This window comes from Channa argus, chromosome 7 (assembly GCF_033026475.1).
Source record: "Channa argus isolate prfri chromosome 7, Channa argus male v1.0, whole genome shotgun sequence".
In the NCBI taxonomy this organism is placed as follows: Eukaryota; Metazoa; Chordata; class Actinopteri; order Anabantiformes; family Channidae; genus Channa; species Channa argus.
The window spans coordinates 13,611,103-13,638,692 of record NC_090203.1 but is presented as its reverse complement, the minus strand read 5'-3'; the positions used below and the strand labels follow the sequence as shown (position 1 = coordinate 13,638,692).

At 38.5% G+C, this 27,590-nt stretch overlaps 1 protein-coding gene across 5 annotated transcripts; it reads left to right on the top strand.

Moving 5' to 3' along the window:
• The first annotated feature begins 38 nt into the window (after positions 1-38).
• Positions 39-27,422, top strand: osbpl3b (oxysterol binding protein-like 3b). Of its 5 annotated transcripts, XM_067510359.1 has the most exons (23): positions 39-243; positions 11,582-11,715; positions 14,016-14,132; positions 14,743-14,796; positions 15,160-15,273; positions 15,498-15,662; positions 15,805-15,928; positions 17,079-17,182; positions 17,521-17,613; positions 17,702-17,861; positions 18,919-19,048; positions 19,676-19,778; positions 20,729-20,866; positions 21,567-21,660; positions 21,824-22,068; positions 22,914-23,051; positions 23,268-23,331; positions 23,442-23,520; positions 23,659-23,803; positions 24,836-24,980; positions 25,076-25,202; positions 25,584-25,706; positions 25,865-27,422. In XM_067510359.1, the coding sequence occupies exons 2-23, from the start codon at positions 11,620-11,622 to the stop codon at positions 25,959-25,961; spliced, it is 2,655 nt and encodes an 884-aa protein (XP_067366460.1). In that variant the 5' UTR covers positions 39-243; positions 11,582-11,619; the 3' UTR covers positions 25,962-27,422. The 5 variants fall into 5 exon arrangements, with proteins under 5 accessions (XP_067366460.1, XP_067366457.1, XP_067366456.1 ...); XM_067510356.1 differs by lacking the exon at positions 19,676-19,778 and having other exon boundaries at positions 18,919-19,049; positions 25,157-25,202; XM_067510355.1 differs by lacking the exon at positions 19,676-19,778 and having other exon boundaries at positions 41-243; positions 18,919-19,049; positions 25,865-27,421.
• The last annotated feature ends 168 nt before the right edge of the window (positions 27,423-27,590 follow it).

Genomic DNA, 27,590 nt, shown 5'->3' with positions numbered 1-27,590 from the left:
AGGAAATGGCATCAGTCAGTCACGCATCCCCTCCCTCCTCCATACAGAGGTGGAGAGACTGATGCTGATGAGCGGATACATGTGTGTGCATGTCACACTGTGTGTGTGCACGCTGTTTGCCTCAGGGTCTAATTTGACTGTTCCTTCCTGTCGTTTTCTTTACACAAACATTCGATCACTGACCGACTGCTTTCAAGACTCCCACCGTCATTACCTGGAAAACACATCTGTAACTCGGTCAAGGTGAGTGTGTCTTTAGTGATTATTATGCATTACTATTATAATTTGTTGTTCTTCTTACGGCAAAGTAACACTTGACACTCTTGGGAGGCAACAGAAAGATCAGGTGAGCTGAATATGCGATTACGAATAAAGTTGGGTTTTTCAAAAGCAACATGTGAGACGTTTAACAGCGGTTGGACTGAGTGAGTGACTTCTTAGTTTGAAAGCTTCAAACAAACTCGACTGACCTTCTGCAGAAATCTTTATAGGGTATGATCATTAAATGTGATTCAGACACAAAACACCAATAGATCCTTCAGTCTCCATGGTAACTCTGAGCCCCCTTTCTATAATTCCTCAGAAAAAGTAAAGACAAGTTGTAGAGAAAAAGTCTGCTGTTTCCATATAAACCTAATATAGAGTAGGTCACAGCAGCAGTAAGCTTTCAGTATAACCCAGTCATAAGGCTGTGAATAATGTGCCTTTGTGACAGGCTGCATCTCTTACGCTGAGTGCATGTAGGTGTGAGCGTGTGTGTGTGTGTGCGCGCGCGCGCGCGTGTACTTGCTCGTATGGCCAGCAGGGTGATTCAATTCAATTTCACACTGCTAAAGTAAGGACATTCTTACAATCGTTAAGTAAGGACAATCCTTACTTTTTCTAAGAGCATTTATACTTGGATTGGGTTTAGACTTGGTTTTAGGGTTACGGTTAGAATTAGGTTTGGGTTAGGATTAGAGCAAGGCATTTAGCTGTGATGGTTAGAATGAAAGGCTGGGGAATGCATTAGAGAAACATAGATAATTTTGCTATATTTCGTCTTCTTTTACAACCGCTACAAAAATTAAAGTGTGAAAAAATAGATGAAACCACTTTAAATGTACATATCGAGAAAATTGTATCAATTTATAATGATAACGATTAATTTCAGCTTCAGATTTGGTCAGTTCTCCTTGTGCTGTCTACAAGCTGTACCTACCACCTTGTCACTGTGGCAGGGGGTGGCACCTTGCGTGTCCAATCAGATTTTGGGTGTGGCCACCCCCATAAGGCTCCACCCCTATGGTTCACCAGTATTAGTAGAGGCAAATATTTGTCCCAGCTGTGTAACAGATGAGGTTTTTCAGGTGCTGATTGAGCTGTTCTGTAATTGTCATGACACTGAATAAATACATTGAATGCACATCCAGCCTCAAACTGCTGTAAATATGAAGGACAAAATCAACATCATACAGTGTTAAAGCTCTTGTAAGCTACTTTTAAAACATGCTTGTTGAAATACTTATTTTTCTTCTTCATCTTCTAATAACCACTTCAGCTTCTTTTTCCGCTGTCACAGCTTTATTCTCTGGGGACTAGAGGGTGTTTCATGGCCAATTTTTCACAGTTGCAGTTTCTGAGGCTTTGAGTTCCTATCATACACAAATAAGTGATTGCAGTCAAACACAGGGGAAATTGAGAGAATCTGTGGAATGCAGCGGAACAGAAAAACAACTTAATTTGTGCTAGACCTCTAGTTTAAACAGCAGTGAGATGTGGCGGGAAGTCACATCTGTAGTAATTTTAGTTTTCCCCTGGTGTCAAACTGCATATTCCTATAAATGTGAACTACTATAATCTATTAGATTAGATAAATCTATCATATACTTTTGTGCTGAGTCTCTATTAGAGGGAGTGTTTCTGCCATTTTGCAGGTCATCACTGTTATGTTTTGGTTTTCCATTGGAAAATATGTGGCTCGTGTTGGAGAGTATAGCACAGAAAGCCAATCCAGCGAATCACTTGTATAAAACCACTAAAATAGCAGCGGGTTTAGTTTAGAACTATTAACATATGTTCAAGTCACTTGAAGCCTGTTTTCACTAAAATTAAATAAACAGTAAATAAGTCATGTGCAAACATTTCTCCAGGGTCTACGCAAATAAGAAAAAATACTTGAATATCCGCTAGAAGACAGGTGAATAACACAGGAAGTGTATAAATAGGAGCATGGAGCAGCTGTTATAAGCACTTCGTGCACATGCCAGGTGTTCTGTCTTTGCATGGACAGTATGTGGTGTGATATGTAAACAGGTAGATATGGTTTTAGGTATACAGTAGAGAAACTTCAGATACTCAGACACTTGTGTGCAACGTTATATGTTTAACATCTAATTTGAAAAAGTTATGTAAAACAAAACAGCAGAAGCAGACAAAAGCTTGAAATAATATTAGAGTATCACTTGTATTAAATGAAAAAGATGATCAGTAACAGAATTGAGGTTGTATAATGATTGTGTGCCAGTGCAAATGACTTGGACTATCTCATGGGTGATATAGTTTATAATGGCATGTCCCTGCTCTTTTCTTTTCAGCCTCTCTGATGCCTGGGGGAGGCTGAAGGAAGCTACAGGGCTGATTTCATAACTGCCTCATAACTGCCACATATCAGCATGAAAGTTTAATGAGGGTGGCACTAGATACTTTTAACCTACAGTAGCACCTCTATGAGCAATGGCACGTTGAACTCCTCCATGCAACCATGGTCCTTATATTGGTTTGTCTGACTAAATTATTAATTATGGTTTTAAATTAAATCCCTCCTTATTTTTTAATTAATGTATTTATATTTTTTTATTCTGTCCTGATGGTACCTAATTAGCTGCCATTATCTGGGTTTGATAGGTGGTGCCTTTGTTCAACGGTTTTGTTTGTTTGCGCAGAATGAGCAAAATATTTGCTCTGCTTTTTTTCACAGCAGTAATAATAAAAATAATAACAATATTTTTGAGACACTTCTGTTGATTTGCATTTTTGACCGTTTCAGTCAAATTCTTCAAACAGGATCAGTGCATTAAAATCTCTAGAATTTAATCATACTTGGCCAGGCAGGTCTGCACCTTTATGGAAGACTTCTAGCATATTATGTTTTCTTTGTCTCTAGGGATGTCTAGACTGAAATATCAACCTATAAAGTAGTTGTCTGTACATGAATTTCTTACATATATTATTTTTTCCCAGAGGATGAATCCAAATGAATATTATGATCCCTGACTTATTATTTTGCCCCAAGAGCAGATTGACATTTGTGGTTACGATTTGAACATCTTGACAGCTATGTGAGTGTAGTGCTGTAAAAGATATTTAAGGTGCCAAGATGACAAATTCAAATGACTTTGATGATCCTGTTACCTCTAAGGGATACAGTTTAATTTTCAAGTTTCCCAACATGTGGATTTTTCACCACAGAAAAGTAAAGGTAATTGCATTCACTTGACCTTCAGCTGTACATTTCTAAGAGTTTAGTGATAATTAGTAAATTGTAGAATGCTAACACAATAAATGAGACTAATATGGTGAACACAGTAAATATAACCCGCTAATGATCAGCATGTTAGGACTGTCACTGTGAGCATGTCAGCATGCTGAATTAAACAGTGTCTAGCTCAAAGCACTGCTGTGCTAAAGTACAGCCTTGCAGAGTTTCTATAGCCTGGCTGTAGATTTTTTAGTCTTAGGGGTACTGTGACATGTTTAATCATTTCACTGCAGCTGAATTCATAAAAAGAAAAGTGCAATCTGAAAAAGTTTCTTGGCGTATACTCATAAGGCCATATAGTAAAAGTTTAATTTCTCTGCAGTACATTGGGTAAATGCAGTAAATTAGGTCAGTCAACTTCTACAAATAGAACCGTAGAGCAACTTCCAAGATCTGTGGGTGAGATGTGATCACACTACAGTTTAACGATATACAGTGTAAATAAAGCTCTCGAAAGCACTGCTGCAGTCAGACCACAATACATAAGCTTGTCAGAGATGAAAATTTACTGCTGCTTTGTTTTGGTTCCCCGCCTTTTTTAAAAGGAAACTTCAGTTTGAGTCAACCTCTGAAGCTGTGACATACTATCTGCTATGATATTCACTGTGACAGACTATGGATTAACTGTACTCTGGTGAGCCAGGAATGCTTTACTGATGTAGCTGACAGAGTTTACACATGAAGTAAATCTCTCAATATGTGGTAACACCTTTTAGTCAGCCAGTTCATCCAAGTCTGTCCATAAATAGAAGGTAATGGAGATGATACCATGTCTAAATATATCTACACTTTGAAGGACTTAGAGATTGCTTTTAGCTATGGAGATGTTCTTTCTGCTTTTCGTGATTTGTATTTTAGACCTATATTTTGGCTCCGACAATTGTTATGAGTGAGAATCCACAGATGTCACTGTTGTTACCCTTTACTGTAGGTCAACACCTGAGAAGGAGTAGCAAAATGGAGGTGGCGATGCTGTTGTTGCATCCTAATCAGAGGAATCTTTAATTAAAGAGAAACCTTTAATTTGGGAAAGCAATGACTGGATGGTAATTATATGCAAGTCACATGTAAGTTTGACACATCATGAAGAGCACTTGTTGCCCCACTCTTTTGTTAGTGAGTAGGCTCTGCATCCTAATTTGTTCCCTGACACTATAACAAAGGAGGGAACCTCTTCCACACTCAGAGCAGAGAGGAGAGCGATGGGAGGGGAATGTGTAGAGGATGTGGTTTATTAACAGGATGTGGTGTGGTGCTTCTGACAGTGTGTGATACAGAGCCTGTCGTATGTCATAAAGTAGTATACATGAATGAAGTGTTATACTATGGAGCACGAACGTATCTAGGAGGGACTTCTCATCTGTGTAATTACAATCGCAATTCTGCACGTGTTTTCTGGTAATGTGGAGAAAGCTTTAAGTTCCACTTCATAGCAATGAAAATGTGAGATCACAGATGGTATGAAGGGACATACACAATTTAACCCTTTTTTTGGAGTTGCTCTTCTCTGGCCTTGGGACCCCATCATCACGGTGCCTTAAGCAGATCAGGAGAAGGCATCTCTATATGTGTCTGTTTCAAAGAAGGTGTGGCAGCACACACAAGCAATGTACTAATAAATAATAGATCTCATATTGGGATAAAGCCAGTTTTGTGTCAACCCTGTGGGCTAATGGCTGGCTCTGGGCTGCCATGCTGACCTGTGATATTGCCTGAAGTGTATATTTTAAGAAACACTTCTGTGATGCCCTTATTTCGATGGATGCACAGTATAAAGAAGTTCTGTCCTACTTGTAGTTGAATTATTCAGGTCTTTTTGGAAGAGAATAGGACAAGTAGTAAAGGCCAGAGAATGCAATAAATATCTGTCGCTGAAAAAGAAAAGAAATGGATGACTTTAATGTTTGCTGTGCAACTGCCATGTTCACTTGAACCTATTAATTCTTCAGACTCAGATAAGAAGCCGTTTCAGACTGACAAAGTAGTTGTCGGCTTTTCGACTGATTACAGTGTCTTTAATATCTTGTCTTCAATCTCTAATCAGCATTAGAGAGCATAAGTTACTGAGAAAATTCTCTATCATCTGTGGTTTCCCCAGAAGAAATTGTCTTCAGAAATCATGTTTATTTAGTGAATTCATTTTCACACACATGCTCTGACTGAGTTTATGAGTTTGTCAGTGTTTGTATATTACTTTTTATTCGCTCCTTTTAGTTCAGGAATTCCTTTCCTCTTTATGGGTTGTTTGCCTTTTAACATTAAATAACAAAGAATTACATGGCACAGATGGAATATAATTACAGTCATTAAAGTGGTAACTTTTAGGTGCAGCAAATGAAAGCCCAGTACATCTTCTGCAGTCATGGCAGCTACAAGAAAATGTTTCTAAACACACTGTTGTTGTCTACGGGAAAGTGAACAGGAAAAAGAGGCTGCGGGCTCATGACAAATCAACTTCTGATGGCGTTATCTCACAGAGGAAAATTAAATGCAATCAAAATTAAACAAGGGCTAACAATATGGGTTATTTTTACTAAAACTATGAGACATGAGCTGTCAGAAAATAGCTGGTGGATTGTGCAGATAAGTTGGTTACTAAAATGCCAATTTAGGTGTAAGAGAATGCAGAGACCACTTGTTTTGTCAAATTTATTCAGATTGTTCCTGAACTTAAAAGCGCAGCCAAAAGCTTGGAGCAATTTCTGCCTTTTGGAGCCATTTAAATCAACACTGATTTTTTTTCCCCACTTTTTTCTTTAGTGTTTCATCTGCCACATCAAAAGGAATCAATTTGTTCAAACTGAAAAGTCATTATTTTTTATCAAGTTTAATGCAATTCAATTTTTTTACTTGTTGTCTTCCCTGCAGCTTTGTTTGCATTATGCATAAACATTGGTCCCACAAAGATTTGGAGCAGTTTAATTTTATGGCTAGAAAATGGGAGTACTGTTCAACGTTCTAGGTTTTTATATAAAATGCCATTTATCAGACAGATATACAGTAGAACTCATTGATTAAACCTTAATTTAATTTTGTAGGCCAACCTGTAATTTAGCCTCTTCCTGGTTCTCTCAGCAAAAAGCCAACGTTTTTCTATTGGTATTAGGATTACTGCAGATATAAGACTTCACCACTGGAAAAAGCTATTATTAGTCCATGATCTCATGACTTCCAATATATTCTTCCAATGTATTATTTTTATAGTGCCAAAGCTAGTGATCACGAGTAATAAACTCAGTGAGGCTATAAGCATGGATTAGTGAGTAGGCAGGCATTTACCTAAAAATGTGATGATAGATTTCTTGGTTTTAGGAGTCATTCTACTGATGTCTTAAGCAGTTTTAGGCCAACTTCCTCTCACTAGTCATTACTCTACCACAACTATATCTCCAAAATGAGTTCACTTTATTTTCCTCAGCAGTGGGAGTGTGCTTTAGAGTAGCACACTCATCATCAGCTTCTTTGAATTACTGTGGTACATCCGCTGCCTTAGGAACTTAAGTGCTATCATTTTGCAAACATGACTCTCTTTTCTAACAAAGCTGCACTATAGGGGTTCAACCATAAGGCGTTCATTCTGGTGAGTCACATCCTAATGGTGTCTGAAAGCCTGTTAGGCTCATCTGTCCCTCTGGCAGACTACAGAATCAGTGGATGAACAGAGGAACATCTGCAACATGAACTGCACAATGTAATAGAGGGCTTTTTAGCTTCTGCCAATCCAGTTAGTGCAACTTAAAAGGACATTAAGCCATCTATAACATTAGCTGAGATCTATACAATAGCCAAAGGTTTGCTAACAGTTCTGTGGTTACACCTTGAGCTAACAAATGGCACAAATCCTAGCATTTGGTGAAGTGGAAAAGATTCTTCAAGATCCAGAAATTTTTGCAGGGAGTCAAAAGACAATAATCCTGTGCACAGTTGTATGTTCAACCAACCAATGTGCTAGGCAGGAGCAGGAGAAGTTCTAAAATGTAATAATCAAAATTCCACTCACAGTACATAAACAGCAGCTTTATCATAATCACTGTTTTGCTTTAGCATATTATCATGAGGGGTTCTAGAGGAGAAGTCAGGAGTTTACCAAAGTCTGCATAATATTGAGTCTGCAAACCAAGAATTTCTGTACAAAATGTTGCTGTCTTTCATCAGATAGAAATTTCAGTCTATACAAGTGAACCAACTGACAGACCTACTAAGCGATAGTGTCACCCCTATTGAAAGAGCTTGCATGACCTAAATCATTATGGTGTAGCCCCTTTTTCTGCAGTCGATTAGCAGGATGGATATTGTCTGGTTGTGAGAAAATTCGGTTTAAGGCCGCTACTAGTTACACATCTGTCTCCTTCGAATGACAGGCTGGTTTCTTGTTAAATAATAATAATGCGAGCGACATCCACCCACTCTAAACTGGAATATTCAAGAGATGTCAGTCACCTCTAATTACAAACCATTTAGCCTTTTGTCTTGTCACATACATCTGCATGTATACAGTATCTTTTCACATAGAGATTATAGGGTGATTTATATGAGTGCTTCTATTATACTGAACCTCAGTTAGACTAATTTTGTCAGTCAAAGAAATTACAGGTTTACTCTAATAAGCAGAGAGTCTGAAAAGATGTATAATGATGCTTAGATATTTCTCTTAATATTTCACCTGCAAAATATATTATTGTTGATCATCTCTCTATACAGCATTGTTGAAAAATTCTTCCCAGCACTAGATCTTAAATAATATACAGTACAATGAGAGGAGTTGACAACAAGAGAACAAATTGTAGTGATTTAATTACTTCCTGTCCACTAAAACAAATGTTACTCAATGCAGTGAATATTCATAAAAAATGTTCCCATATGATGTTTCAACTTATCAATGTTGAGATGTTGCTGTGTGATGTTTATGATTATGTGGATACTGTCTGCACTGCCTGGCAGCACATAGGAATGAAGAGGTATTCAGATTTAAGGTCAATGCCATCTTGCTTACAAAAGTCTGAGCAATTTCACTGCTGCAGAAGGCAGCTCTTTGTATTGATTTTCTTTTATTTTATCTTTGCCTCAATGTGACAAGAGTAAAAGTGTCTGCTTCCATTAGATTACTTCTCCCAATCCTAATGCCTTGTATTTGTTGGTATATCTTTTTGTGATCATGCACTTATACATCTTATGTAAAGGAGGTTGTCTGTACAAGTCTGTAGAACTCTCCCTGTGGTCTGTGATTATCTTTTGTCTTCAGCAGTTGTCGGTATTCATGTACGGTGGCCCTGAAAGCTCAAAGTACTGCAATTTTACAAAACACAATCAAAATTACAAAAACAGCTTCACCAGTTTGTCAACACAGGCACAACAGTAGTAAAAGCGCTGCAAAAGCCACAACACAACCAAATTGAGAAAAACACTGCAAAAGCTACTGCAAAAGCTTTGGCTCTGGGAGAAACTAAAAATACATTTACAAATCTAAATGTCTGTCACTTTTTAGTGTCCCCGAGAACTGTTGTAGACAACTGTCATAGCAATGTTTCCAGCGGACAGACATTTAGATTTGTAAATGTATATTTAGTTGCTCGTAGAGCAATTTCCTTGTGCTGTAGCTTTTACAGCACTTTTCTCTTTTTGCAGCGCTTTTCTCATTTTGGGTGTGTTGTGGCTTTTTGCAGCACGTTTCTTAATGCCGCACCTGTGTTGTCAAATTGGTGAAGTTGTTATTGTATATTTGCTTGTGTTTTGTCTATTTGCATGTGTTTTCTCAGATTGGAGTGCTTTGACCTCTCAGGGCCACCGTATAGAAGGGATCTTTTTTGTGTCTTTGGCCCCTGCACAATAGACAAATATGCCAAGCATTCTCTGCCTGTCAGCATCCCTCTCTTAACCATGCTGTGGTATCAAGGATGACTTTCACCACTGTATGTTAGACATGTGCTGTCTGTCTTTATATGTCTACTGTTTATTTAAATTGTTAAATATGGGTTCACAGCCTGTAAATCACAGCTAGTCAAAAGTCCATACTAAAAGTAACCCTAACCTCTGACACAGTGTTTATGTATTCTAATACAGTTTTACTGCAATCATTTACTGCATTTCTTCATTTTCATCAATTAGTGTGTTCCTGTCAGTGAGAAAGGGTAATTACTGGAGCTCTGACATCTAATGCTGCAGTCACCCCGATGAAAGCCCCATAAGTGGTGTCGTCGTGTCAGATGAAAGGGTGCCCTGAAGAGTGCCAGTGTGGCCCACCTGCGGATTGCTGGTGTGATCAGTGGAAAGTAGATGAATAAATCACAGTAGTAGGAGAGTGGTGTTTGACAGATAGATACATAGATGGATTACACTTAGTGTTCCATAAATCACAGTTGTTTGTAGTCTATTTATGCCTGGTTCAGTCTATTACATCCATCTATAATCAAGCTGCACAAGATGTGCTTTCCCTTTTTTGTGTGTCCTGCCACTTTGATCCATTGTTGTGGCTTCATTTTGGTTGTCAAGCATTGTCAGTGTAAACTGCAGCCTGTGGTCCACAGATAGAGTGAGTGGGTGTAGGCCTGGCTGAAGGATGGTGGTTTTAGGTGACCATGCTTTTGTCTGTTCAACACAAGAGGCTGTGGTCATTATGCAGCAGGGAGCTTGCGAACACAGATTATTAGCCTCGATGCAACAAAATTGTAACTAATATGTGGTGTGTCTTTTTAATTCAAACATGGAAGCAAACACTTGTCAGCATGATAATCAAATTAGTATTATTAATTGATTTATTGTTTATGTATTTATAACTAGAAATCCCAAACAGAACACAAACATGAACCTAAACATAAATGAAATACTTCAGGGTTTTACACTGATGTTTGGACAAGATGCCTAATTTGCCGATGTCACCAAGATAATAAATAACAAGGCACTGCAGTTAAAAGAATATAAAAATAAACTGTATTGTCTCTCAAAGCTTAAAGAAAATACTAATAATAATGAAGTCAGATGTAATGATAAGAAATTCTAATGACTTGTTGCTTATTCCTAACATGATTTAAGCCAACACTTCTGTGCTGTGCCTGGTTGCTGGTTGTCAGCTTTCACTTCTATGACAAACTGCCACTCACAAAGCATTAGCAAAATGTGGGTTTTTTATGCTGACATGGTAGAGCAGGCACATAATGTTGATTAGACTGTGTAAAGAGTGGTAGTTGACTGATGGATGCTATTTTCTAAAGTGGCCTGATTATTTTTACACTCCATTGAAGTTATGATATTTCGGTTCACTGTTGATCTCATATCTCGCTGCGTCTGAGACACTGAGTGAGATCACCCACCCATCATTGTCAGTTTCTCATATACTGAATCATGGATTGAAATACAGCTTAAGAAGTGAACAGAATCATATGTATATAATGAGTTGTGCATTAGTGGTGGAAAGTATTTTTATTCAAGCATTGTTCATACACTAACCTACACTAACATTTAGGAGTTTAACTATTTGCAGTGTTGTGCTACTTTAGACTGTGCATATCAGAAAAGATGTAGTTTTAACTTAAGCTGTTCACTATTTTATGGTTATTCATCTATCCATCTATTATCTAAGCCATCTTAACACCACTAAGAATCTTTGGGATGTTCTGGAAAAGACTTTATGCAGTGCTCCCACTCCCCCATCATGAGTACAAGGTCTTGGGAAAATAATTTTGTAGAACTCCGTGGGTAAACTTCTCATGGACATTTGCTTGTATTGTAGTAATCTTGTATTTAGTTATTGTTACTTTTACCTAAGTAAACTATCTATATATATATCTGCTAACATTGTTCTACTTATGTACTGCTCAAGGATACTATAGGTTTTAATGAACCAAATGTAAGATGTAAATTATTTAAACACGTTTTCTTTGATTCTTGTCTGTCAATTTCATTTACTGATGTTGAGAGCTTCTGTTCAGTATAGCAATCACTCTAAATAACCTAATGCATTTTTCAGTGAGACAGACCTCTAAAAGGCTTTTAAAGGACTTGCCTATGAAAACCATATTTTTCCCCCCTCCTTTTTCCTTGTGACCCTACTGCTTCCTCTCTTAGACGAGGAATGATCCTAGTTCTGGGCAGCGTGCAGCGAAATGGGCTCTGAGGAGCGCAGCTCAGTCATGTCGCAGAAGATCTCCTCCCTGTCACGCAGCAACAGTAGCTCCTCATCCAAACATGACAGCCGGCAGGTAACACACACCAACTTAAAACACTCTAGACATCTTTCGGTTCTCTGTTTAGTGGGAGGACAGTGACCTGACTGTAAATGTTTTAATCACACCACATTTTGTTAACAGAGCTTGTGTTTTTTATAGATTCTTGCTGTCAGATACACAGATTCATTCTAGCGAGGCTCTATTTGGTTTTTACTAAATGCAAGACTTAGGGGACACCATGTCTGAGCCTCTTTATGCACAAGGAATTAAAAAAAGCAAAAAGCTGCCAACTTGAGAAATACCTTTTCTCTAAAATTCCATTTTGCCATAATTCCCTCTGACCTTCATTCAAACTTAAATTAGTGAAGATTTGAGCATCTTGAGCAAACTGCTGTTGCAATTGCTGGGAGCACTTTCTGTAGACAGCAGGCTCATACATTTTTCATGACCCACAACAGCTTTTCCATTCTGAAATTAGAGTAATAAAGTTTTCTTCTCCTGCTCACAGAACACACAAACAGTAGTGCTTCATTATTAAGGAATAAGGTCAGATTTGTGGTTTTGAATCTTGTAAGATAACATATTTTGTTCCTTTATTGCCAATTTGATCTCACACTTTCATACTTGGCAGAGCATACTTGTGTGTAACTGAGATTTAATTAATACAAAAAAGAAAACTATTGGGACCAGAGTTCTGGTGAGCAGTTTTCACTGTAATATTAACAGATGTAAATATTTCTCAGTGCATTTAAAATATGTCAACAATTTGGTAAATAAACTGCATAAGGATTTGCACTATATTGAACAACATTCTTAAGAAATTCCTTATGCTGATGGCTGTCCCTGTTAGCACACATGTGTTGTCAGTTATATCACTAGTTTCTCTTGGTAAGTGTCTATTAAACTTCTTTAAATGTGCAGAGGCAGCATGTGATAATGACTCACTGTGAGTCTGTGTCAGAGGTTCAGGGAGAATAAGAGAACAACCCACAAGCCACACCCTCTCCATCCCACCACTCCTCTGAGAGATGAGGGATTATTTTAGATGACATCATCTGCAGCAGTCAGCCTCTTTGACTGATACATTTTGTTTAGACAGGACTATTATGTATATACTGAAATATTCACGCACTGAGCTAACAAACACAGTTACAGTACCTCAAACCTTTGCTAAAAGTCCCCTGGACAGCTGCATCACTTCTGCTTGAGGTTCTTTCCCATCTGGATACATGAAAGTTCAAGATTAGAAACTAAAATATTAACAGAATATTTTAATTATATTAGAACATTTTTCATTGCATAACTTTCATAGTTAATTTTAATTTAAAAAATTATTATTATTATGTCCTTTCGGCTTATCCTTTGATTTAGGGGTAGTCACAGCAATTCATTGTCTGCATGTTGATTTGGCACAGTTTTTACGCCGCATGCCCTTCCTGACGCAACCCTCCCCAATTTCTACCGGGCTTTGACAGGCCTTGCACAGCTGGGGATGAGAATGGGCTGTTGGGGGTTCAATCTCTTGCCCAGGGACACTTCAACATATAGCCGGGCCCGGGGTTTGAACCACTGACCTGTGATCGGTGGACGACTGCCTTACCAACTTACCTACAGCTGCCCCTTTCATAGTTAATTTTAAATAATTGCAAGTAATTTAAATTTGCTGTATTTCATTGGAATTTACTGTAAATGTACATTTTTTAAGTTTTAATAATATTATCAACATAGGTGCAGATACTGTAGTACTGACTTTGTGAGCCTAATAAACTGAAAACAGAGGGAAAAATCTATTAATTTATTACATAGTTAGATAGAGTCTTAACAAAGTCCTGATTGACTGATTAACCAACTAGTCATTTCAGTACTAATATAAAGAAAGTGCTATAAATAACAAATTATGCAATATCCTTTGTGAGATATTACAAAGCTTGTTTATACTGTTTATGCCGCCTTCCTGGAATTCTCACTGCCAAAGTCCTATCTGGATCAGACTATAATGAAATATCAGATTAATCGCTGTATTTTCAGGGGATTTGGATTTGAGCGTTCTAATCTCAGTCAGGAAATTATTATTGTGAAGAGAGAGATTAGACAGGTAAGCTAATTTAGTAAATGGGACCATGAAGTGACAGTAGTCTGAAAAGTCTCAAAACACAGTAACCTCATTTGGCTGAAACTACACAGCAAAGAGCCACAAATTGCAACATCCTTTTGACGCCGACCTTCTCTATGCTGTGTGGGTCATTCATTACACTTACAGTACAAAATCGCCCAGTATGTGCCCAGTGTCTGTGCATGTGTATTTATTACGTCATAAACATCTATGTCCACAGGATAGCTGGGAAATAGTGGAGGGCCTGCGTGGGGGAATCAGCAATGTCCAGGAACCGCAGAAACAGGAGGGCTACATGCTAAAGAAGAGGAAGTGGCCCCTGAAGGGCTGGCATAAGGTAAAAGCCTACTAAAGAAGCTCCATGATTTACTCATGATGCATTTGACTTTGACATTTGACATCATTTCCCTATGCATTCCTGGTTCCCTTTACAAAATAAATTGCTGACATGACTTGCGTTTGTGTTTAAAATTAACCAAATGAGCTTATGCAGTAGATGATTTCAGCCACAACTGTGTAAGACCTGGGTCACACTCTGCCTAAAAGCTTTCACTGGGATGATAGTGTCTAGATATCTTTGTGTTCCTCTCAAATGCATTAGCTGATGGCTTGTTGGTTATTAGAGCTTTATACATTTAGTATTGACTTATATTCAGAGCTTTTCTGGTGTTTGTGCTCTCAGCACAGTGACTGTAATGATGTACAGTAAAAGCTCAAAGACTTTGAAAGGGAAAGTGTCGAAGACAGATTGCAATGGATTGGTAGGAAGACAGACAGATGCAAGAAATGAGCCTAAGATGACAAACATCTCTGCGCAGCAGCATTAACTACATTAATATAACAACATATATTAACATTCTGATGACATTGACATCAGATGTGACAGGGATGTTGTTTATCACCCCAGCTGCATCTTGTTTGCTCATTGTCCTTCTTTCTCCCTACAGAGATACTTTTTCTTGGACAAGGGCATTCTGAAATACAGCAAATGCAGCACTGATGTGAGTACAAACGCCTGATGGCTGTGTCCCATGTGGGCTTGTCAGTCACAGAAGACAGTGTGTCTTTTGTTACATTCTTGTTGCACTGATGACTGTCTTACCCACAATATCCATCTATGCCTGTAATAAAAAATATGCCCTCATTCCCTCACAATCACACTGTGCGTTGTAGATGCCAATCCCACATAATTATACATCAGCCATGCAGAAACCATGCTTGTCCAGGGATGAGCAAATGATGGACTATTGTTGCCGCTTCAAACACACACTGGGCATTTAAGAGGGCATTTAATAATTAAACAGTGTTTTGTTGTACGTTTGTGAGCTCCGGTCCAATATATCTACAACCCTGTTGCCTTGTAGATTGAGAAAGGGAAACTGCATGGCTGCATTGATGTGGGTCTGTCTGTCATGGCCATTAAGAAGAAAGCCAAATGCATCGATCTTGATGCAGAGGAAAACATCTATCACCTTAAGGTAAACTGTTGATTGTAAGCCATTCCCCTCACACTCATAGGGAGTGAGGTAAGATACTGAATATTTATATTATTCTTATTTATTTCCTGGACCAGATGCTTTGTGTTGTATTTGTAAGACACGATTATTACTTGTACTGTGCCTTTGTGTGCTTTTCTACCTATGCCCCTCCTCCACCATATTTGTCCTTGTGTTGAATTCTGATTGTGGTATCTGCTCTGCAGATTAAGTCACAAGAGCTGTTTGATGAATGGGTGTCCAAGCTGCGTCACCATCGGCTCTATCGGCAAAATGAGATTGCCATGTACCCTAACGACAAGGCCTTTTACTACCCCCACTATCCCTCCCCCAGCTCCCCCAGAATGACTGAGGGTGCCTCTATCAGAAAGGTAGACCTGCGGACAACACAGCTTGCAGTTAATTAAAATTGCTTATCAGCTTTCTTCTTATTTGTTTAAACCTAATTCAACTAATCGTAAAGGAAAGAAGTTGTAATTGGATTGACCTTTTCTGACCTGTTTGCTGTCGCAGTGCATGTCTATACGAAGGCAGTCCACAGTTCATTCTGTAGGAGCCTTCCCTTTACTGTGCAACAGCCAGGCCAAGGTAACAGCCTGGCTCCAGTCATCTGACGAAATGGACAAGTGCTCCAAAGGTGAGGTAACAGAGGTTCTGCTTGTGATTTGTGCCTTATAACTGGTACGCGAGGAATGTCTTTCTTTGCGCATTTTATATAATTTTATGTAACCCCTTGGCTTCATAGCAAGATGGTTAAATGTTATGATCTGATTCGGAGATCTGAAGATAAGGTGGTCAGCTGGCCAATGGTTGAAATTTGTCCTGGCATTTCCATCTTGGCATAGATATATACTTCTCTATGTTTTTGTGCTGGTGGATAAGTGAGTCATCGAGAAATTTACTATTTGTATGCCAAACCCCTCTTTTTTTTCTTATTTTTGTTAGAATACCATTGGAGAAAATTAACGCCTTTTGATAAAGCTATGTAGAGGCTACAGCTGAAAGAGTTTGTGTTTATCTGTTATATTCACAGCGTCCCAGCTACAGTAAAGTTGCCAATGACAGTGGGAAAAACACGAGATCTGAATGCGCTGCTTTTTCATTTGTATGTACAGTAGTGTTACACGCTACCGTCACTTTCAGTAAACCTGTCCGCCCGCTGTCTTATTTGCCAGCTAGATGAAACTGGCAGTGGTGTTGTTTATAAATCAAGGAAGCTGTTAATTACTGATAGACTGTTTGTCTCAGCTTTCTGTCATTAGGATTCTGGTGATGTGCTGTCAGCACTTCCCCTGGCGGCAAATTTATGATTATCTAACCTAGAAATGTTAGAAAAATTACACAACACCTCAGTTATAGATTGGTACAGAGAAGATTGATGTGTATCCACGCATCATCATTAAAATCAATATTGAGAAAGAGAAATGTGTTCTGAATATATTTGTAGCACTGCAGAATGTTGCAAAAGCAGAAATCAACATCGCGGCATGTGAGGCAAACTTTAAACCTCTGCCAGCTTAAACCTATTTGAAGACTATTTGCGGTTTGAGGAAAGGATAGATGTTGTAACCCCAGATCTAGAAACACATGTAGAGTCCTTAGCTTTCATCACAACACATGGTTCCTCCAACAGGTGAGCAGTCTGTACAGGTTTATAAATCTGTCATTACAAGCAACAGTAATGGGTGCAAGTATTATGTTGATGTGACTTTACCATGCATTATTCTCTTTTTTTTTCACTTTTTACCTTCTTTTCTCATTCTGGATTGTCTTACTCCTTTCCACAGATTTGTCAGTCTGTGAAGCCTACTTACTGGAGCTCAACCAGCTGCTTCAGAGTATGGAAGTCCTCCACCGTACCTATTCTGCTCCATCTATCCAAGCATTGCAGGTCCATCAATTCTGATGCCTTTCACTTTTACATGCGGAGCACGTTTGCTCATCATCACTGCAATTCAAGATGAAATCTGTGAAACTTTGTAGTACATCCAAAACACTAGATGACAGAATTGTATGCAAAGTAAAGTCTTTAAAGTTTTTTCTTTTATCATTTTTTACCACTATTTTTAGTTGTCCCGAGAACATTAGCTTCTATATAAAAAACATATTACTGATCACTGACTACCTGTATCTTCCACTGCCAGTTATGAAACAATTTCCCTACAAAAAGCTTTTACTTAAGAAAAAAAAACTCTGGTCTGGATCATTTTCTTCCCTTATGTTTACTAGACATCTACATTTGACAGCCCTAAAAAGGAAAAGAGACTTCCAAGGAAATGGCGCACGAAGAACTACAATAAAGATGCCAAAACAACTCTGCAGGTAGAGAACAAGTTAATGACTGCGATCACTTGTTTTTACTGTTTTTTTATTTTTCCCTTTAAGTTCGGTTCCTCCTGTTCTACTGTAGGTACCCAGCTGCATCTCTGCTGGCTCTGTACGCCTCCATGCTTCTAACCCCAACCTCTCCACTGCTGCGCTCAGCAATGACAAAGCCGACCCTGAATGCCTGGATTCTCCTTTTGATGTGGCCAAGCTGCAGGAAGACTTCTGCCGTGTTGCTGCCAACAGTGAGTAAAATTGTTATAATTAACAGTTCAGTTTTGATGCGATGTTGAAATGACACATTCAGGATTTTCACAAACAACTACAAGTGCACATATTTCACATGCCTCAGTAATTTGTCTGCCTGCTGTCTTGATGTGCGTAAAATACGACTGGCATGTGTTTATTTTTCTATGACAAATGGTTGTGACAAAGGTGGAGCCATGGCAGCAGTTAATTAGTGATAAACTGTTTTCTGAATTTTTTGTGCTTAGGATTCTGTTGGTGTGCTGTGTCAGGATTTTTCCCCATCTGTCACCACGTGAGAATTTCACACTTGTAAACAGAGGATTACCCCATAGGCCTGAAAATGTTTTCTGCCACTCTCCACTGAGATTTATTTTTGATATCTGATGCTTAAAATACGGTGGAATGATGGGAATGATTTGTGTTTCACATAATGGCATCACAATCTTTAAGTTGCTCCAGGGAGCAGCTGTTGATTGTGCTTGCAATCAAAGTGACACATTTATGCACATTCAAAGTTATAAAGCTAAGGATTTGTGATGGGTTCAATTTAACATAGTGATGCATCGATATTGCCAGCACATTTCAATAATAAGTCATGATGTGTGTGGTAAAATGGATGTAATAAAACAATTACGGTTTATATGAGTACGAGTAAATAGCAGATTTAAATGTCACACGTTAACTCCATCTATCCATCATCAACACAGACAGACAACCATTCACACTCACATTCACTGCCCGTAGGTGTGAATGTGAGTCACCAATTATAGGTCACCAATTAACCTAACATGCATGTTGTTAGACTGTGGGACAAAACCAGAGTACCTGGAGGAAACCCACACAAGCATGTGGAGAACATGCAAACTCCACACAGAAAGGCAACAGTCGGCTGGGGATTCAAAAAAGACACCTTTGAGCTGTCACACGTTTCCATTTGGTTAAAATCAACGTGTTACAAAAAAATTGTGTGTTGAAGTTCCAATAGATCTACTATGACTGCTTCTACATTGCTCTAAAGTTAATACAAACCCCTCTGTTGTCTTTTTCCCGCAGTGCATGCCACCATGAAGTCAGCCCTGAGTTCACTAACTTCTGAGAGAGAGAGACTAAGGCAATGTCTGGACCATGAACCGTGTCCCCCTACCTCGCCACAGGTTGTCGGTTTAAAGAACGCCCTGGCAACAGTACGTGGAATTACACATACTCATCCACTGACACAGAAATCTCAGTACAAATCTCAGTTCAATTAGGTCACACATTTCATTTTCGCCATTAACATTCTTCTGAGATGTTGTGTCCTCCCAAGGCACTTGTCAGGCATCACGCATTGACAAGCCTTTTTGAGGGGTTTCTAACTGCTTGTGTGGTGTCTGCCCACCTCACCATGACCATGTTCTACAGTTATCTTTCCTGTGGCTGTTGCCTCTCACCCAGAGCCTCCTTTATTTTCTCTCTTACACACGTTCCACTTCACTCTGACTATCTTTGCCACATGGGAACTTGAGTGCTCTTCACACCAACACATTGCTTTGACTTTAAATACCCAGGCAGGGTGTTAGTTTCTCTTCCTCATTACTCAGCTTCTACCTACTGTAGCACAGATAGTGTCAGTAATAACTGAGTGATACTGCTCCCATGCTTAGTGTCTCATGTCTGCAGTTTGTAGCTGATCATTTAGCTAAGGGGAAACATATTTCAGAGATGGTGCAGGCCTGATTCAGATCAGAAATTCAGTTCAGCTTCCTTATTCAGTAAGGTATCACTAGTCGAGTGTGTGCTATAAACAATGTTTACACTGGTTATTTTTCCTGGCTTTAGCCCAGAACTCTGAGCTGAGAGAGCGCCTGAGCAAGATTCATGCTGAGTCCCACATCATAGAGCCCACACTAATAAGTCTCACTGCCCCTGTGCAGGTGGGTGCAGGAATGCAGTGACTCTACTCTCTTTCCCCCCTACCATCATGGTGATTATTATTATCTCTGTGTTTATTTTCATCCCACACAGTCTTGAATTTGCCACAGAATGAATGAGCTGTCCTTTCTCTCTCATAGAGTTTCAACAAATGTTTCTATTCTCTCGCCCCCTCACTATGTTCTTGTTGTTTTATAAAGACAATAACTACACAGAAGTGAACATTATTTATCTAAGTAAACTTTTTCAGGCAACACTGCCTCATGAAATAAATTTATGTATTTATGTTCTTATCAGCAACAAAGTGCTTCCTCTCAGTCCTGTGATTGTGTATGTCTGTCTTGCACTTGGCTAAGAGGAAACCTTCCCACTGCCTGCCACAATATTGTCTCCTAAAGGAAGCTCTCTGCTCACTTAATCAGATTTGCTGACCAGAGAGCGTCAGCTGATCTGCTTAATCGTGTCCCTGGAAATTTGTTGAACATAGTCCACAACTTATGTGCCTTCTATGAGACTAATTAATTCATTTATGCAATAACAAAGGTTAAACGGACATGCTCATTTCCACATGTGGTTCTCGGAGAAAAACCTCAAGTCCATAGATAGTTGCATGATTTGTTGTTGTTTTTCAAATAAGTAAATGAGTCTATTTGTGCATATTGTATTATGTCACTAAGTTTGACTTAGTGTTAAGTTGCAGTTTGCAATATTAGATAAACCTGATTTTTTGATTTGTATATTCTATATGTTTAGATCTGTTTTGATTTTGAGTAGCATTTTTACTGTATGGTGATATTTTTTCAATAGCATATACTTTCATTATGTTGCATGCCCAATTTTTTTTCACTATTTGATTATATCATATTCTTACCCTGTGATCACTGATCCTCCTGGCTCTGAACGTTGCCTTTTTCTGGTTCTTAATTATAGCTGTGGACATTATGTCTCCTAGAAACAGGACTCGGTGGATGAATCCCGCCCCCTTGTACACCAAGTATCCAATGAGAGCAGAGCTTCAATAGCAGAGTCTTTGTCCGAGTTTTTTGATGCACAGGAAGTCCTGTTGTCTGCTAGCTCCTCTGAAAATGAGGTGAGTCTAGCTGTTAAGGTCTTACCATCAGTAGCAGTGATGTGTCTTTTACTCAGAATAAAATTAAGTCAGTGAAATAACATTATTATTACTGTGAATAATTAGATAAATTGTACTTGGTCATATGTAAAATTTCAGTGCCAGCTCTGTTGCAATCAATGCTTGATAAGAAAAACTGCATCATTCATCGCAGGTACAAATAGTTCCATGCAGGTCTACAACAAAATTACTATCAAAGGTTCACTGAATAGATACTTCCTTGTTTCTGTAGCTTTAAAAGAGACTTAACCTTCAATCCAATGTAATAGTTCAGTGTATTTCTAAAGGGGGAGCAACATGCCTTTTATCGTACTATTATTATGGTTGTAGAAATATTAAAGTCTTAAACTCAAGTTTAAATGACTTGTGTCATAAAACAAGTGTGTAATTTCATTCTCATCCTCCATCAGTGTTCATACAGCGTGCCTGATCAGATAGCTGCTAGATTGGAAGCAGCGTGGAGATGAAAGTTAATTACTTTAATCTAAAAATACAGAAAACCAATGTGAAAACTTGTCCTAATTTGTCTGCTAGTCCCTAAGGAACCATTTGTCCGCAGCACAGTAGATGTTCTGGTGACGTGACAAGATGCTGAAAGAGACCTGCCTAGTCCCTTGCGGCAGCTGTTTGATCAATTTGCTAAAGTTTGGATGTTTTTCAGGCGTCAGATGAAGACTCATACATTAGTGACATTAGTGACAACGTTTCAATGGACAACGTCAGCAACTGGACAGAAAATGAGAGAACAAACTCAAGTAAGCTATCGAACAACGATGGGATATTAAGTGTAGGCTACACTCATTGAAATTATGATTACAGTACTGATCACAGTAAATGGACTTAGTTACAAATGAGTTTTGTTGTCTTTTACCACACAGAAGGTTGTCTTACCTTACCTCATACATTATCTTTCCCTAGGCTCTGTGTATGAAGCTACAGTCGTTTGTCAGCGTAGATCCTGTCTGCCCTCACCCAGCCCCAACAACAGCACAATCAGCCTGTGGAACATCCTTAGAAACAACATTGGCAAAGACCTGTCCAAGGTGGCAATGCCTGTGCAACTTAATGAACCACTCAACACCCTGCAAAGACTGTGTGAGGAGCTGGAGTACAGCGAGCTGCTAGACAGGGCCAATAACACACAGGATCCTTTTGAGCGTATGGTGAGATGGCAAATTCACTTTTGTTTGAGTGCGTGGGCTGTTCCTGCTGCCAGCAAAGCTAGTCTTGTATTTTACACAAAAGGTTTGTTCAGGCAGACTACATTTATGTTCAATTTTTAAACTTTGGGCAGAGCTGCTAAACATTCGCTGGCTCTGGCTTCAGATTCAGCACCAAGTCACAAGAGCAGCACTAATCATCCTAGTATCAAAGTAGGTCACAGTAAATGCAATGACCCCAGAAAAGTCAATCTGTGCAAGTAGGGCATATTGCGAGCCTAACCTGCCAATTACAGGAGACTGAGGCAGACTTAAGTGACTATTAAGCATAATTATAAAACCCATGGTGTTACTTGTTGCTGGCTTTTGTTCTTTACGTTTTGGACTCCAGCAATTTGCTGGCAGAGGCATTGTCCAATGCTCAAGCTTTTCATACAGGAAAAGCTTTATAATAACACCAATGTTATTGATGTTATTATAAAGGATTATTGAGCAATATACATTACATAAATGTGCAATGGAAAGTAGTTAAAGTTGATGTCAGCTCTACTTACATTATAATGTGGAAGTACTCTCTGGGCCCCGTGTTACTATTGAAGGAGTATTGCAGTATTACAGACGGTGACGCTGCCCACTACAGTAAAAACTGCTGATGATCAGAAAGGGATTTGAAACTTATTACAATCGAAATAATATGCGGTAGATGTTAAATTTTCTGACTGACTCAATAATTTATTCTTAATCCATATTTCTTTTACAAGGTAATTTTATGTGTCACTCAGGCACAGTTGTTAATGCTGTATAACTAAAGCACTACTAACTGTACTGGATTTTCTTCACGTATTCAGGTATACATAGCTACGTTTGTGGTATCAGGCTATGCATCCAGCTACTACAGAACTGGGGGAAAGCCTTTCAATCCTGTTCTGGGAGAGACATATGAGTGTGACCGAACAGATAAAGGCTTTCGGTTTATCGCGGAGCAGGTATGCATGAATCTCAGTATCTATGATGTCAACTCAACACCCACATTAGTCTAATAATAATAATAATAAACTAGAACCATTTGTTGAATTAACATGTTAAAAGAAAAAGAAGAAGCTTTTTTGTCATTGAGCACATATACATATTGGACATAAATGTTACAATGAACTTCACTACTAATGCTTTAATGCTGCTTTTTATTCTGTTTCCAATTCCAGGTGAGCCATCACCCACCAATCTCAGCTTGCCATGCAGAGTCTAAAAACTTTGTCTTCTGGCAAGGTAGTAAAACACATACATCATTTGAATCCATTCCTAGTGTCAGTTAAGATTCCAATAAGATATGGTTGTCTGGGATCAATGATAATACGTGCAATTTCTCTTCTTTGTAGATGTGAGGTGTAAGAATAAATTTTGGGGGAAATCGATGGAGATTGTTCCTGTGGGTACCACTCATGTAACTCTGCCAGGGTAAGTGTCTTGTGGCTCATTAACTCCAGATACACAGACTGTAAAAAACAATAATCACTAATCAGTTAAAAGTAACCTCCTATGCACCACTCTCAAAGGAATATTGTTTTAATATTGTTTTATTTTCTTATTTTCTAGATTTGGAGACCACTACGAGTGGAACAAGGTCACGTCTTGCATCCACGACATCCTCAGTGGACAGCGGTGGATTGAGCACTATGGCGAGATCTCCATCAGAAACTCTAGCAGTGATATTTGCCAGTGCAAAATCACATTTGTTAAGGTGAGTTAAACATGTTGTATTTAAAAAGTTCTATTTAGTAGCCTCATGCAGGGCTGCACGTTCCCTAATTAACCTCACTACCTCTAACAATTGTTTTCACACAATTAACCATAAATACACTCATTGGAAATCATTTGAAATATATATGTTGTTCCAATGAAGAGTAAAGACAGTGCTCTGACACCACAGATGTCTTCATTGAAGAGTTTTTGTGAAATAAAGGTTGCATAAAAAATTAATATTTGTCTGTTGGCCAAAACCTCACAGTAACGACAAGTTGTGCTCTGATCTCCAGTTCTATAGGGAATCTTTCTGTTATTTTATGATTATTTTACTTTTTACTTTGCTGGGGAGTATTGTTTGTTGAGATGAAAGAAATCTGAATTTTCAGCATTTATAGCTAAAGTTTCCCGAATCTGCCGCCGAATGCATTCTGGTATCATACTTGGTATTTCAGCCAAGCCTGACCCATAGTGAGAGCATCATACGGTCCAACCTTCTGACCTAAAATGTTTGTGAGTGTTGCTCAGAGGTTCAGTACAGTTAGAGATTCTCCTGTGAATCCCAGGGGGCTTGATCAAGCATTGAAAATGTATTATATCATACATGTATATAATCATCTACATAGTAAAGGCTGTAGTTCATTTATTAGTATAAAACCTTGTACATATATGTTGCTTTTCTCTTGCATGCCAGCAAGAACCCTTTTTGTTTTGTCTGGTGTATGTAAGCCTTCAGTAACATGAGGTTAATTGCTTTAGTGTGTGCACATTTGAAAAAGCTCCTGAAGCTGTGCAATGCAAGACATGTCAGACCTTATTATGCATCCTCATCTCTCATTAAACATACCAGCATTAGAAATGCTTCACCATCAAAAAACAGCCGCTGACTGCAAGAGAACACATCATGACCTCTGCATTGTTCCTTCACCTCTCACCGCACACAACCTTCCAGGCGACATGCAGAAGTTTACTGTTGGAAATGTTGTTTATCTACAAGTGTGCTCTTGTGAAACTGTGAATTGTTTTACAGGCTAAATACTGGAATTCAAATGTGAATGAGGTGGAGGGAACAATCACAGATCAAAAAGGAAAAGTCATCCACAGACTCTTTGGAAAGTGGCATGAAGCAGTTTTTTGTGGAGATCCTCCTTCAGCCACATGCATTTGGAGAGCAAGTATGTCAATAATCTTTCATTTTAATCCATCAAACGCTATTTTGTTTACCTCGCTATTAGAGTATCTAGCTAAATGTTATTTGTTTGGAGTACAGATGCAATGCCAGTAAACCATGAGCAGTACTATGGCTTTACCAAGTTTGCTGTTGAACTAAATGAGTTGGGCCCATCTCTAGAAATGCTTCTACCACCCACAGACACCAGACTACGAGTTGACCAAAGGTAAGAGGACAAAAATAGTACTTGATAAATGGCAGTTAATATCTTAGCAACACATCTTTATAGTTGTGCTCTTGACATGACAGGACAGTAACAGTAAAAGGGTTTTGTAATTGTAATTGTAGATTTTTGGGGTTTAAAAACATGTCAAGTAAGTGCTGCTATCATAAGGTACCACAGAAAGAATCCCTCTGCATGTGTCCCTTAAAGTTTAAGAAGACTCTGCTTATAGCCTGTCAGTATCCTGACTTATTTATTCATAACTAAGATACAATCTTACAATAATGATGCAAATCTAAGTAACATAAGTAAAGATTGAATTTGAATATTGAAAATGAATGTTGCCATGTTTGGTTAGTTAACGTCTCTGTGTCTCACTGGCAGACTGCTTGAGGAGGGGAACTTGGAGGCTGCAGATGAACAGAAACAGAGGATTGAACAGATGCAGAGAGAGAGACGAAGAATCTTGGAAGAGAATAACATAACACATCAACCGAAATTCTTCAGGTAGCCTAAAAATTCAGATTTACGTATTTCTTACTAAAGAACTAGTTAATGGAAAAGTGAGCATCTCTTACCTGGAAATAGTTCGTTACATGGAGCTTTGGTAGCAGCAGGCTGTGTCACACACCTCTTTTTTACAGTGTTCATTACTGTCACTACAGGAAATCAAAGGACGACACCTGGGTGAGCAACAACACATACTGGGAGCTGAGGAAGGATCCTGGTTTCGCCCACATAGATTTTCCTACGCTTTGGTGACCTCTGAACTGCACCTCACTCACATTTAAACTAGCACAGCCTCCACTGTGATCCAGACTGGTTCTAGTGAAGCCCAGACTTACATCCACATTCAGTCCTGGTCTTCTTTAATGCAGTTCTTCAAAGTTGTTGCCTTAGTTGCAAGTGCTTTTCTAAGAACATTTACCATTTAAGTTATGTAAACATGTTTATGCAAACATATTATGAGAATGTTACATTTTAGGCATTTTCTGCCCATATTTCCACAGGTCTATACTAACCTAAAATGTACTGAACTCGTCACTTTAGCTCTCGTCTTGTCATGGACATTCTCTACCTCTGAGATAAACTAGCCTTGGTATGCCGTTGATTAAATGTACACATCCAATATTTATTCTGCACCTGACTGATGCCTTACTGGTTGTACTCATACTGTTCAAATTATTTTTGCTGCATCTCTTGTTTTGTTTTGTAAGGAATTCTTTGTTGTCAATGTTTGAATGATGGTGCAGTTATGAGCACCAGTAGCAAATATTATATCTAGAAATTAACTTTATCCATTGCATCAGTGTCTAAACAGATCTTTGGCTTTGGGATCAGAAGTGTCCAAAACTATGTCCATGACCTCAAATAAAATCTCAGATGCCTTTTTTTTTGGTATGATTTTTGTCTGTTTGTTAAAAACAGTACATCCAAATAGAACTTTACTATAATCTCCACTTCTTAGTGCCAGCAGGAACAACTGAATCAACTGATTTTTAACTCTTACATTTCTATGTAAGAATAAGTTACATAGTATGACATTTTCTGTCATACTACGTACAAAAGGAATATTTGTTGACAGTTAAGTTATCATACCAAAGTTGTTCACGGAACATAGTTCCTTAAAAGAAACACAAAGTTTAGCGTAAATTGAAGTATTATTATTTTGGTTGCCAAGCTATAAGATAAGTGTTGTAGTATCCATCACCGTGGGGGACAAAAGTGAGTGAGTTACCAAAACAACAATCTGGGTTGCAGTTTTGGGGCTACAGTCCTCATGGATCTCGTGTTAGCCTCAGACCATGTTTTCAATTTCTGAACAACTTTGTGATGTTAATAAATTTAGTGATGTCACTGTTATTTTTATAACATTCATAACATACTGTACTTACATTTTGATGTCCGTTATGCATTTAATAATATGTGCTGCAGATCTTGCTTAACCCTCTTGGCGTGTGCAGCTATAATGGATCCAATGCTGAAAACACCATATGTATGTGATATTAACCATCTTTCAGTACTTAGTTTTTAACCTTCAATTGCAATTCAAGTGTCAGAGCAAACAAGGCAGGATGATGATAATCTTAGGTCAAGAAAATGTAAATGTGTATTATGTGGTGTGTATGTGGAGGGTAATACCAGAGAAGAAAATACATGCTGTGTGTACAATGTTAAATAAAAAACTGGTGATAAATTGTTGTCCCCTTTAACGAAAAGGTGGTGACCCGTTTCTGCTGGATCTAAACAAGCCACTAGGTGGCAACAAATTAGCACCAATGGCACCGTGATGGCCCATTGCAAAGTCTTTGCAGAGAGGACGCTCTTGAGTAACTGAAAAAGTACGGGTGGGACACAATGTGAAGTGTATATAAGATAAACGTATCATAA